We start from the raw sequence: 13,489 nt of genomic DNA, 5'->3' as shown, positions 1-13,489 counted from the left end.
GATCCCTGCTCTATAATTTGTCAGTTAATATCCTAACCTGCTGTGTGTTTAGGTTCCACTAATACAGCACTGGCGGTAGCCACCGTGAGCACTTCTGGTTCTACCATTTAATGCTCTTTAGAGGGAAGGATTTGATTCTTAAAAGCTTTGTTCGAGTTGCATCAATATACTATTGCGAAGTACAGATGCCTTCTGTCTTGGATAATGGAAGAGTTTAAAAAAATCTTGCAGTCTGTAGCCAACTATGCAAGCAACCTCTTTGTTGAACTGCAGTGAGTTGCCTTAGATGATTTTGTATGGTGTTTGGGATTTTGAAAGTGATACAAACACTGGATGAAATCCATCGTAGTATTTTCACAACTGACACTATATGTATTGGTCTTCTTTATCTTTTGCAGGTCTGTGAAGGCCTTGTAGCAGTTTGAATTATTGGACTCAGCATTTTACTAAAAGTCACTGAATTAAGCAGCAAATGTTTGGTGGCTCTTGAAATCTGTGTAATAATTTAGTATCCCTCAATCCATCCAAGGTATTCCAACAAAAAACAAACTAACTTAAACTAGCTTCGACCTTTTGGCTTTGCCAATGCACGTTTTGTTTGTGCCCTCAAAGAAGAGGCCTACTCCGTTGGAGATCTGTTCAACATGGCTGCAAATGAAGCATGGACTGGTTATGTGATTAATTCTGAAAGGAAGCAATAACCCTCTTATTAAATACAGATGTTCCTTCAGGATATCTATTTCCTTTAGGCTATTTTTTAATGGGCAGGTGTTAGATGAACATTAAATTTGATTGCATGGAGTATTTTTTTTTGGTCTGCCCCCTAATTTGAACTGTGATGGTACAACTGCTTCATAAGATAGATTTCTCATTCTCTACTTGAGAAGTAAACACAGGATGCAACTAAACAGGCAACGTCTTTTATTCTTGGATGCAAAAAGATTGTTGGTCTGCTTAAGGAGCAAAACCCACATAAGAGCACAGCCAAGTGCATCCCATGTAGTCACAGAGTTGGCACTTTAAATATAACTCTAATGCCAACTTTGAGATATGTATACAAACACTGAAGACAATGAGAGCGTGGCTGCAGCAGGCAAGATGGCAGACATGTGGATGCTCGCCTGCTGTTCAGAGGCTGATGCAGAGGAGGGAGTGACAAACGATCCAATGGGCAACATGGTGCCCAGCCAGCAGTGACAGTGGGGCCTAACTGCCACACCCTGAAGACCCAGTGCCACTGAGTATGGACTGCACCCGCTTGGCTGGGAGTGGTTACGGGGACCTACTGGCGAGAGCTGAGGAGAGATGTGGGAGCCTGGGGCACTCATGCATCTTTCTGGTGCTGTGTGCTCTCAGACCTAGCCTGGATCCTGCTTGAGCTCTGTGGGCTGGGCTTCCGGACCAGGCCGAGCACACAGGTGAGGAGGAGGAGGAGTGGTGGTGCAGTTGATCGACCCAGCACTCAGTTCTCAAAGGACCCAGAGCAGGCCACTGGACTCACCCTATCATACTGGCCTTGTAAATCTTGCGGTCCTGCAGGTGCTGTTGCCCCCTCTCTCCCAATGGAACTGTTGGTAATACAAAGGTGATTGGGGCAGTCCCTCCAGCTGCCCATGTGATCGAATTGGTGTGCAGCTGTGGGACAGTTCATTTTTCCCTAGATCCTGTATCCCCCAGACAGGTGGTGCTGCTGGGCCCCTTTGGCAAAGAATGCCTCTCATGGCTTGGCTCGAGGTCTAGGGTGCTCCTCCATGGGGATGGTGCACCCAACGGGAATACTCAGACTGCACTCCTTCACACCACAAGGCCGGCCTCTTGGTGTGGAACTCCGGCTGCTCGTGCTGTCTCTGTGATTTCAAGGCAAGTCGGCTGAGGGGAGACACATTACCCTCAGTGACCTCCCCATTGGGAAAAGATGTGCAGGGGTGATGGTTGTGCCTGCCCTGTCTGCTGGGACCTTGTAGCCCACCTCTCTTTTCCAGAGCCTAGAGCCTTCATGCATGGTGCTTGCAGCTGTCGTGGGGAAAGACAATAGTCTGTCACTAGCTGCGCAGCCAGAAAATTACACATTTACCTCCTGCCTCCTGGAGCCCACCAGGTTGCTGGGCCCTGGCCTCTAGGTCCCTGGCTTCTATGGAGGTGGCCCAAATTCTGCAGGCTATTCAAACTTTCCATGTAGTGCTTCAGACAAAAATTGGTGAGGTGAGGGTGGACGTTGCCAATATCTACGCAGTGTGGTAGAGGCAGTCACTGAGGTGGAGAGTAGTCTCTCTACTCTGGAAAATGGTACCACGGATCTTAAGGCAAAGTGACTGCAGTGACCTCTGCTTCCCGCATCCTAGAGGCAAGGGCGGAAGATGCAGAAATCTGCTCTAGGTGTAACAATCTTCGCTTTATGGGTTCCCTGAGGATGCCTAATTCCACAGACAAAACTCTTTATAGAAAATTGGGTTAAGTCTTCCCTCCTGGAATGGTTCATGGTGAAACAAGTACATCGAGCCATGGCTCAAAGACACCCACCAGGTGCACCATCACACCCCATCATTGCTAAAATTCTGATTCACAGAGACATGGACGTCATCCTGTGCCATGCGTGCAGCCAGGAGAAGCTCACTCTTCAATTGACTCCAATTATGATCTTTCCTGATTATACAAGTGCCGTTGGAAGCAGTGGAAATTTGAGGTGGTGAAAGTAAAATTAAAGGCAATGGACCTGCAATATCTAGCCAAACTGAAGGTGATCTACAAGTCCTGCCCCTATTTTTTTCAATACACAGTAGGAGGCCTGGGGGTAGGTTGGCGGAAAAGAGGGGGCTCAGGTGTCACAATCCTCCAGGAATAGTATCCAAAGAAGACCTGACTCCACCTCTATGTATTTCAGGCCCCACCGGTAGAACATACCCTGATGGGGCCATAGTTTACACAAGCGTTCACCTGAATCCTCGGACATTGAACCCCTGGTCTCCCTGGTGAGCGGAAAACAGTCCCCTGCTGTTCTGCCATTCTGTGTGGATACAGACATCTTGCATATGAGGCTTCTGGTGCTGGGGAATCCCCAGAGAGACAGAAGCAATAGCCATGAGACACTTCCAGTCCTTTCCTGTGACTGGTTATCGGCCCTGGGCTCAGGGTGCTCATCGAATGTAGACATAGAATCCGGCTTCAGAGGAGGTCCATCTTGAATACCCCACAATGTATTCAGTCGTTGTTGTTGGGGACTTTAGGGCAACAGATGCTTTTGGGGTAGAAGTGTTGGGTGGGGTCTTGTGGTTGATAGGAGGGGTGGGATTGTTTTCAGGTCGCATTAGGTCTCATTTGTTATCCGTTTGTACCCACACACAGCCAGCCGACACCACTTGCCTCTTTTTCCACCAATGCTCCACCAGACACTAGTCCAGTCCACCAGTGATCTGTATGGCTTACTTTCACATCCTTTCTTGGAATGTTAATGGCCTTCTTATTCACAATAGGTACTGAGTGGTTCTTTGCTTTATTAAGTGGCATCTGCTTGGGGTTGTCCTGTTGCAGGAGACTCATCTGTTGGGCTTCAGCTGCCCCTTTTTGCACAGATTTAGACATGACTGTTCTGGATTCTGGATTACATAGGCCTCCCGGGGGAGCAGCTATATTGGTCTACAGACATTTCCCCTAGTAGTTTACATACTTCATACGTGACCTTCAGTACTGCTTCATAGAGTTGGAGTAAACACTTGAGGAGAAACCATATAATGTTCTTAGCATATACATACTCACTCAACAGACCCTTAATAAGCTCACAAAAGTGATGGCGAAACTGCTTCCCAGGACAGTGATACATGGAGGAGACTTTAACAGCACTTTAAACCCATACTTGGATGTGTCATCACCCCCTTTAAGGCACCAGCAGGAGACATCCAAGGTGTTTGTCTACTAGAAAGTCTGCCAGGGCTTATGTAATGTTTGGCAGGTGTGGCACCTGACTGTATGGTCATATACGCATACATCTGCAGGTACTAAAACCATCTCACATTGATTTCCCACTCCTTCCTGCCATCAATAGGATATGCACGACTGCCGCAAACATTGTTCCTTGTGGGATCTCCTATCACTAACTCCTTATGCTTCATAGAGGGACCCCTGTGCCATACAAATGACACCTCTGGTGCTTAAGTGCCTGGTTCTTGCAGACGACCGGTTCATAGAGCATATATATATACACAGAACTTCGCTCTTACTTTGAGATCAATACTGGATCAGTTGTGTAGGGCACAGTTAGGGGTGTGGCCAAGACAGGTCTTAAACTTCCTGAGCTGGACAAATTTAGACACATCAGAGGCTGAATCCCCATATTGTGCCTGGAGACTAAAACTGCCAATAGCACGTCTGACTCACTGCATCAACAGCTCAGGCTCGACCAGAAATCAATACAGCAGCTGGCTTTCCACAAAGCTTGATAGTGTGGAAGAGAATCTATCTGCTGCAGTTATGTGCAGGGTGATAAGAGAGGTAAGCTCCTCTTTTGGCTTGCTGCTAGAGGTGTAAGCTCCATACTGACCCCTTCCATTACAGACCCTGGGTACTACCCTTTAAATGCCCAGTTGCTGTAGCCAATGCTTTCACAGACTTTTACGAGCTGCTTTATGCTCATCAACCATAGACTGCTCAGGAAATGGCTAATCCATTCCTAGATGATGTCCCTCTTCCACATCTCACGAGGTCTCAAAAGGGGGAGCTGGAGTCCCCTTTCACAGAAGATGAGATATGGACAGAGATCCTTGCACTGAATCCCAGGAACACCCCTGGCTTAAGAAGGTTTTCCCTTGAATACCATTGTAAATTCCATGACATCCTTGTTCCCCACCCGCTTAAACTCTACACTGAAATGGCACGGATCAGCTTCTTCCCACATGACCTGGACTTAGCCTCCATAGTGGCCCTCCCTAAAGCAGGAAACCCTCTGGATCACTGTGCATCATATCATCCCATATCTCTGATTAACACCAAAATAAGATTCTTTGCTAAGACGTTGGCCACCAGGCCACAAGGGGTTTTGGGTTCTCTAGTACATCCAGACCAGTGCTGATTCGTGCCTCACCGTAGTGCTCGGCACTGTATCAGGCGTGTTCACATCACACTGGCTTACATTCGTGATATACCTGACTCTACAGCACTCCTGCTCAGAGATTTTGAAGAGGCCTTTGACTGTCAGCTGGACCTATTTAGACCTAGTTCTCCAGAATATGAGAATTGAGCTCTACTTTCCGTAAGTATGTTAGGCACCTCTGTCACAGGCCCTCAGCACAAGTATTCATTAATGCAGTGCTGTTCGCACCTTCCTGATTTAGCATGGAACTAGGCAGTGGTGCCCTATTTCTTCACTCCTCTTTGCTCTGGCCGTGGAGCCTTTGGCCAATGTTATACGTTGTGATGCCTGGGTGAGGGGATGGAGCTGGGTTAGGGTGTTGGAGGGATAGGTATGTGGATGATCTCCTTTTTCTTGCAGACCCTCAAGCGTCTGGCCCAAGGGTACTAGACATCCTTGGAATGTTTGTAAAGGCTTCTGGTTTCTGCACAAATCAAAACAAATTGCTTCTTGTACCAATATGCAGTGACCACGCCACACTTTTGTGTCCATCAGACATCCGGATCCATCGTGTTAGCCTTAAGTATCTAGGCGTTCACATTGCTATGGTGCTGCAGCTCACTCGTAGCCTAAATCTCACTCCTATACTGACTAATACTAAAGTCCACTTGTACACCTGAAAAAAAAAACTCCCCATAAACAATTTGGGACAAGTGGCATTCGTCAAAATGAGGACACTCCTCCTCTTTCTGTATGTGTTACAAAATTTCCTGCTCCACATCCCCCTGTTAGAGAAGTTGCAGCACTCTTCCACTACTTCCTATAGAGGGGTCGATCCCCCCATATAGTCTTTAATAAGTGTTAAGGTCAGTTTAAGATGGGGGTAGCTAGCCCACTTTGGTCTTGATAACGTGATGCACATCCTCTGCGGCTGGCACATCCCCTCCCACACAGCAGAAGTCACTAAGATGGTCTTTCTTGTTTGGACCAGTGGCCAGTATGTTCACGGATTGAGACAAAAGGCTAACCTAACAGACACGCCGCTTGAGTGGCCACAGCTCAGTCATACAGCTCAACGGGAGGTCTTCTGAGGCTGGACTTGATTGGGGTTACAACAGAAGGATACTTTGGAGCAGTCGCACATGCATTCATTTCGGGGCCTACGGATGGCCGTAAAGCTCTCGTATTCTCAATTTCATAAATATTTGCAACTCTGACATGCACTCACAATGCACCGCTCAGAGCTCATTGATCTACCTGAATTTAACCCATTTAAAGGCTAAATTTGCCATTGGATGCCTGGGCTGTGGCGGCATTCCTCAGATTTACAGCTCCCTGGTCTGTAATGCCCCAGAGGTGCTCGAGACGCTCCAGCACAATTGCTATTGAAACATGCCTGCGAATGGTACAACTGCATTAGCGGCACACAACTTATTTTCCACTGCAGCAGCTCTAGAATGCAAGAATTCTCTCTGAACCTCACTGCACCCTCCTCTCACTCACAAATGCTGACTTTTTTCACACGGTGTAGCAGTGTCCTTCTGTGGCTCGTTAATGGAAGCTTATAGCTCAAATTGTATCCTGAGTGTTAGATAGACTGTTGGTGCTGACATGTAGGTTTGCTCTGCTGGGCCTCCTAGATAAGGTTGGTGGGTGGGGGGGATGCGAATGCACTGAATGTCTGTGGGCCTAGCCACAATAGTTGCTAAAAGGGACATTGCATGCAAGCGGAAATGTCAACATCCTCTAACACTATGCGTATGGAGGGCTGGCATGGATTGGTGTGCCAAGCAGGAAGAACCGATTTATATCAGCAGGGGTTGCCTTCCCAAATTCACTAAGATATGGGGAAAATGGGGGGGGGGCTACTATGATCTGTCTATTCAGTCTGGGGGCACAGTCCCCCCCCCAGCAGTTGGTGGTTCCAAATAATATGCCTGAGGACTTGGATATGGGTGGTGTGATGTGACGTAATTGTACTTTCTGTTGTTGTGCCTATGTGTGGGGGGAAAAAAACCTGAATAAATAAGAACTTGTGCACTTTCTTCTCAAGCAAAATTATAGCAAAGTAAACTAACATTAAAACACCCAAAGTTTAAAATACAATATGGGACTTTATATATAGATTTCAAGAATAAAGCAATCGCCAGCTTTTTTCATTTATGATTTTTAATCAAAAAGCTATATTTATAACCCCCAGGGACACAGTTGATGTATGTGGTGCCAACGTTCAGTCTTTTAACCAGCCTATGTAGGATTTTCTCTTGTGTATATCTATAGGTACTCAAAGTATTGTGTGGTAAACTTACCACAGCCAATTTTTCTCCCTGTAGCGCATCGTTCTTTTTTTTTGTGTGTGTAAATTCTTTTTTTGAATTGTCACTGTTTTACAGTAGAACATAACCTAGTGCAAAGTAACCATACAAGCACTGTTGCATTTGGTAATCCTGGTATACCGTTAATATACGTCATTTCTTTTTACTCTTTCTTCCTTCTATAAAATCTTATATTTTCTCCTTTTAAAACTATTTTTTACCGCATTAATTTTCATTCAAAGTAACATGATTCTCAAGCCTGTCTGGATTATTACTTAGTGGTATCTGTATTACCCTCAAGGAATTGTAAAACATATGTACATTTCAAAGAGTACCACATTCACTGGCTTCTTCAGTTTATTTTCTACAGCTTTCACTATACTTCTTTGCACGCTAAGCCTCTGTCTTATTTATCTTACAAAATACACTTGCTTATAATCGCACCAGTCTGACTATTCTGCCTGCTCATTAGAAGCCATAAAAAGTTCTTTCAGATCTTCTGTGAGGCATTTTATTTGCCATCATTGTCCTCTGATGACCTTAGTTAGAAATGGATTCCTAGGCACCGAGAATGCATAGTTTCATGGGGGTTGAAACTTTGTAGTCTCGCCAAAAATCAGCAGTGGTTGTAGACCATGTGCCCAGGTCTCCGGCCTGTCAGCACACCAGCAACATGATAGTCCTCCTTTGCACAGAGATGCACCATATAGGAACCTCATCCATTTGAATCAGAAAAAAAAATGACAGGTAGTCCATTAGGGTGGTGGACACAAGATCTTCACAATGTCATTTCTGCCCCACTCAGCCACTTGTGTCAAACAGTACATTAAATTCATAACAAACATAAGTGCAAGCCACAAAGCATTTTGTCATGTATTCATCTGGTTCCTACCACGGAGGCCATGCTGGACCCCCAATCCCAGCTGGGGCAGCAACAACATCAATCCAATTTCACAAATTTCCCCCAAAGGGAAAGGGGGACTAGGATAAAACAAGAAAAGACGGACTGGCGACTCTGGGCCTTCACTGCTGCCCTGCAACACTACCTAGTGGGGTCTGAAGTCTCTGGACCTCAATGGTGTTGATGCAGGTTCGGAGTAAGGCTTCATCATAAATATTCCATAAGAGTGCATGAACAATTTCGAAAATATACTGTAGTTTTCTGGCACTTCCGAGAAGGTAATAATATTCTATGTTCAAAATCAAATCTCAAATGCAAGTTTGTGTGTTAGAAGCTTCTCCGATACTAACTACAACTAATAAAAGAATACTGTAGTAAAAACGTCAGTTCAAAGTTCCGAGCAATCCTAAGAAAAGTCTGGAGCCCTGGGCCTCTCTAGGTCTGAGGGATTTATACAATGTCCGATATCCAAGAACGTACCCATGTTTTCAAGAAACTCAGTCTTGGATTAATAAATTAAACTATGGATTAGTGTGCACTAACCTGAGGATCAAGTACTGTACTCTGAAGGGAGACAGGAGGCTGTGGTGCAAGAAGCCCAAGAGGAGGTGGAATCATGATATTGTTAATGATTCAGCACATCTCCAAACAGACCCATTTATTTAATTGCACATAGAATGGGTCATGCCATGACAAACAAACAAAGACCCAAACCCCAGGGCCAAGCATGTGTGACACTGCATCCCTAGCCAAACAGAGAACTGAAACATCCACAAGAAAGGGAAATAATCAACTTAGTGGCACTCATTATGGGACTCAACATACCAAGTGCTTCACCTGTTGAGAAGTATTGAAACAGAGCAAAGATAGCAGCACTGAATCATTCAGTTAGTTGTGGCAGTGGTAGAAGTAGTGGAAAAAGAGAATAGCTCAGGCCTTTCCCAAGAGCACCACAGGCTAGATGTCCTCCTCTTAACCATGTATAAGGTTGGGACTGTCCTAATTAAGAGGTATTGATGCAAGGCAAATAGTAATGAGTCTTTCATAGGTTTCATGGTTAGGACCCGGTGCAAAACCAACATCAGGAGAATGATCAGGGATTAGATCATTTTCAGCAATATTATTGATAGGCACTCTGACCCCTCCTAATGAAGGACATCGTTTTGTGACAAAGCAGTCACCTTGCCTTGATAAACATTCTCTGTATACCAGAGATGATTCAGAATTTTATTTCAAATAGAAGATGGATCTTATTTCCTTGGTAGTGGTCTTTCTACTAAACTACATCCCACACTTGGTGAACAGGGATGTGGGCATTGCATCATGCAGTTAATTTTATTTAACAACATGTTCATCATAGTCCTAATATAGACATTAGTTTCTTGACCTGCTCATTTCCTTTTATTTTACTAAGAGGTTGATGAACAGCACTAACCTGCATAGGTTAAGAGGATGGAGAGATAATTTGCTCTCTTGAGATTTCTATCAGGCCACCTTACTATGTATTCCGTTATTTTCTCAACTCTTCATTCAGACCTCCTATGATCTTGTGATATGTTTAAATCAATTAACTCTTCAATATCATTGATCTATCTGGAACTTTGGGAAGTAAATCTTTGAATTCCTCATTTAAGCCAATATAGAAAATAGTGCCTCTTTTTTCTTTGGGACAGTTAGGCTCTAATACCAATCTTAGAAGTTGTATAATATATTGTATTAGTTCTCTCTCCCCTGCTTTTAAGACTTACAACTCATTATGAACACTGTGATTTAAAGTGCATCAATCATAAATTCTATTTAGTTCTTTCTTGAATTTTTCTACATCGTGTGATAGTGGACTGTTTTTGACCACCAGAACTGTAGACAAAGATATTGCTTCATCTGTCTTCCTCTGTCAAGTAGGTTAGCATAAGAGCAGTCTTTGATTCAAGGGTTGGAAAAACACTGGGTTTACATAACAAATGCAGATAACATTGTTATATAAATATCCCCATCTTCTTTGGGTTTCCTCCATACCTTTCTTGGACCGCCGGAGGTGCCTGCATAAGCATTACTATCGGTGGTATTTCTCTGTTGACTGTAACCTGAACTTGATATTCTCAAGAATCAGAGCTGAGTAAGGAGCAGTGGAGAAATTAACTATCTACTCGGTCTGAGGTTCACATTTGTTGACACAACCATTGGTTTTCATTCCTGGCGTCTTCCATATCTCTTTGTAAGGCTACTAATGCCTTTCCTATTTCATCCAGAGAACGTGACTGGATTCATGGTACTCAGGCAGAATTTTATATTTGTGGGCTTCCTAATCTGTCATGAACTCTGAGGACTTAAGTATTTCGTCTGTTGAAGTAGCATGAATGCCCCAGTTCCCCCAAAAAGCACTCCTGGCCCACATGTATTGAGTGTGAATCACAAATACCGCCAGTGGGAAAGAGGAATGGGATATGAGAGAAAAGATAGTTGGTGCGATATGTTCTTCACAACAGATTGAATTTGGTTAGCACAACTTCAGTATTTTGATCTACGCAAGAAAATGTAGCTTATCAGTTTTTTTTCTTCAGTTTTTTATAACTACCATAAGCTAAATTCTAAAAGCAATTCATTTTAAAGCAAACTAATACCTGGTTACAAACACCTCTTTCTCAGCTACTCTCAAATGTCGTACAACATGAAGTGATTCCCTTTTATGCTGACATCCTTATAGACAGAATAATAAAAATGTGTATTAAAGAACTCCCACTACTAACACTCTCTAGAAAAAACATTAGATCACAGCATCATTGGAGGTAGGTGAGTTAACATCACTCATAGCCCAGTAAAGTTCATCTTTGACTTCTTATAGGGTGAATAGTCACAAGCAAATCTTTGCAAGACATTATTAAAATTCAGTAAAAAATATTCATGGGGGTAAGTTCACCCTCCTACCAGACTCCCAAGACCAATAGTAACAGTGGAAAGAGAAGCAAACATCCAAGACAGCATGAAGAACAAAGTAACTCCAAAAACTCCAAGGTATCCAAGACTCCAGCGGCAAGTTAAGGAACTGACTTGATTCACTTTGCTTTCTCCTTTTTTATACTGAAGATTCAAAACGGCCGCTACCACGAAATCTCGTGAGAAGAGATTTCCAAGTATTGCAGTATTGAGTTGTAGTTTCACTTTCACTTTGTATCATCCTTGTCCACAGCAAATACCATCTTGGATAAGGTATCACTGAAGACAAATTCTGCGTTTACTTTTATTACAGCAAGTGAGCCTACCTCTGCATTTGTCTTTAACCTTATGCAGGTGAAAAGCATAATGCAGAAAGAATAACAATGCATCTGTTACAGTAATAGCAGGTGAAGAAGCCCTCATCTGTTACTTTAACTACTCTGACGTCGGACAGCAGCTGAGGACCTTGCACATACACACCTTTGTGCAGAGGTCCAACTGCCATCTCTCATCCAGGTCACTGGGGCAATGTAGTTTTGTTATGTGCCATCTTGTCTGTATGTCAGCAGATATATTATGAACAATGATGCCCTGCAGCTCTTCCAAAGATACAGTTAAGAGGGACTGTTTTCCTCACTCAGAATAAGCCATTGTTTTTTCTTGGCAGTGTATTTCCTAGCTCACTGCTCCCTCCTGAACTGCCACCCCAGCATTTAGTGCTAGAATCTGGGCCACTTAGCTGGGCACTTTAAGATGAGGAGTTGCCTAATAACCTGACAGCACTATTTAATATTTGGAGATTGCTAGTTTGGCGCCATCTTTGGACTAAGCGCTATGCTGAACGGTACCAAAACCAGAGTATTCCACTAAAGAGCAATCACTTGATACACTTGTAGGCCTCAAGAGAGTTTGTAGAAAAAAAATAATAGCGGAGCATATGCCTCTGATGTAAGACAGCCAATGACACAGGACCACCAACTTAGGGACCACACTTGGGCAGATTTTGGGCTGGTTTATTGCAAAGAGTGGGAGGTGGAGGCCAAGAAACACAAAAAGAGGGATGAAGTATTGATCTAAAATATTCCAAAAGTGATTGAAGATGGTGGTAATACCTGATCTTTACAACTCCTTTCTAGACTGAATCTCACACTTCTTGTTTGTGACTTTGGTCCTGTATAAACAACTTATTTTCTCTGCATATTGTATTCAATTGGTTACCAGAGTCACTTTAAGTGCACAATCTTCTATTTATGACATGAAAAGTTATTTTCATTATTTATTCTGTTAAAACTCTTAACACACAGTGATTGCATTTGAAGCAAGACGTTAAGTTGCAAGGATACATTGTCATTTATCTCTGTTCCCTCTCTCCTTCCAACTGCAACTTTTAGATTATGAAACTGGAAATAATTTGCAGTTTCATGCAAAACGAAGGACAACGCTGCCAGCTCCATGCCCCAACACCAGTAACATCAGCTTGTGGAACATAATGAGGAACAACATAGGAAAAGATCTCTCCAAGGTGTCCATGCCAGTTCAATTAAATGAGCCACTGAACACATTGCAGCGACTCTGTGAGGAGCTAGAGTACAGTGAGCTGCTGGATAAAGCAGCAGAGACCATGGATCCCTTTGAAAGGATGGTAATTATATATTTGTGTTTATTTATACATGGAAATGTAGGCTCAAAGTATGTATTGTCACTTATCTGTTCTAACTTTTCTTCGGATGTGAAACTTGTTTGATGTTCATTCATGTTCATTGATTTAAAAAATCCAGAATGTTGCTAGAGAAGGCAACATTTTAAAACTGAGTGAGTTGTCCTAGACACTAAAATTCCACCCATAAACTAAGAGAAAACTTTTTAAAAAAACACTATAGTCCAAAATACTTTATTAAATACTGTTTTAAGGAGGTTCATTTTAGTCTTGTTAATAATCATTTTTGAAAAAACGTATACAAATTTCTTTGGATCCTTTCTAAAATGCTTTTTAATCTCTGGCAATTTTTTTTAATTCATTGGTGCCTCATCTCATCGGTTTTGAGTAGACCAACAGCAGAAGTAAACTAGAAACCTAGTGCATCTCCTCAATTTTCTGTTTCATTGATGGAGCTCTATAAGTGTGCTTTAAAAAGATCAGGGAAAATAGCCATATTTTTCTTCTAGTGTTGGCCACCTAATTGAAACCTATATACAGGGTCTGAGGTAAAACCCTTTTTTGCCACCAACAAACCACTAATTTGTTTCTTTTTTATGTATATTTTTTAAAAAAACAGG

At 43.1% G+C, this 13,489-nt stretch overlaps 1 protein-coding gene across 8 annotated transcripts in view; it reads left to right on the top strand.

The window, feature by feature from the left end:
* OSBPL3 (oxysterol binding protein like 3) overlaps positions 1–13,489 on the top strand; it is a 911,347-nt gene that overhangs the window by 636,553 nt on the left and 261,305 nt on the right. For all 8 annotated transcript variants that reach the window (XM_069211408.1, XM_069211401.1, XM_069211406.1 and 5 more), the window contains one exon: positions 12,604–12,854. In XM_069211408.1, the coding sequence (XP_069067509.1) occupies positions 12,604–12,854 (251 nt within the window). The remainder of the gene's footprint in view (positions 1–12,603; positions 12,855–13,489) is intronic.

Source organism: Pleurodeles waltl, chromosome 10, assembly GCF_031143425.1.
Source record: "Pleurodeles waltl isolate 20211129_DDA chromosome 10, aPleWal1.hap1.20221129, whole genome shotgun sequence".
Lineage (NCBI taxonomy): Eukaryota > Metazoa > Chordata > Amphibia > Caudata > Salamandridae > Pleurodeles > Pleurodeles waltl.
This window is presented reverse-complemented; position numbering and strand designations above follow the sequence as displayed.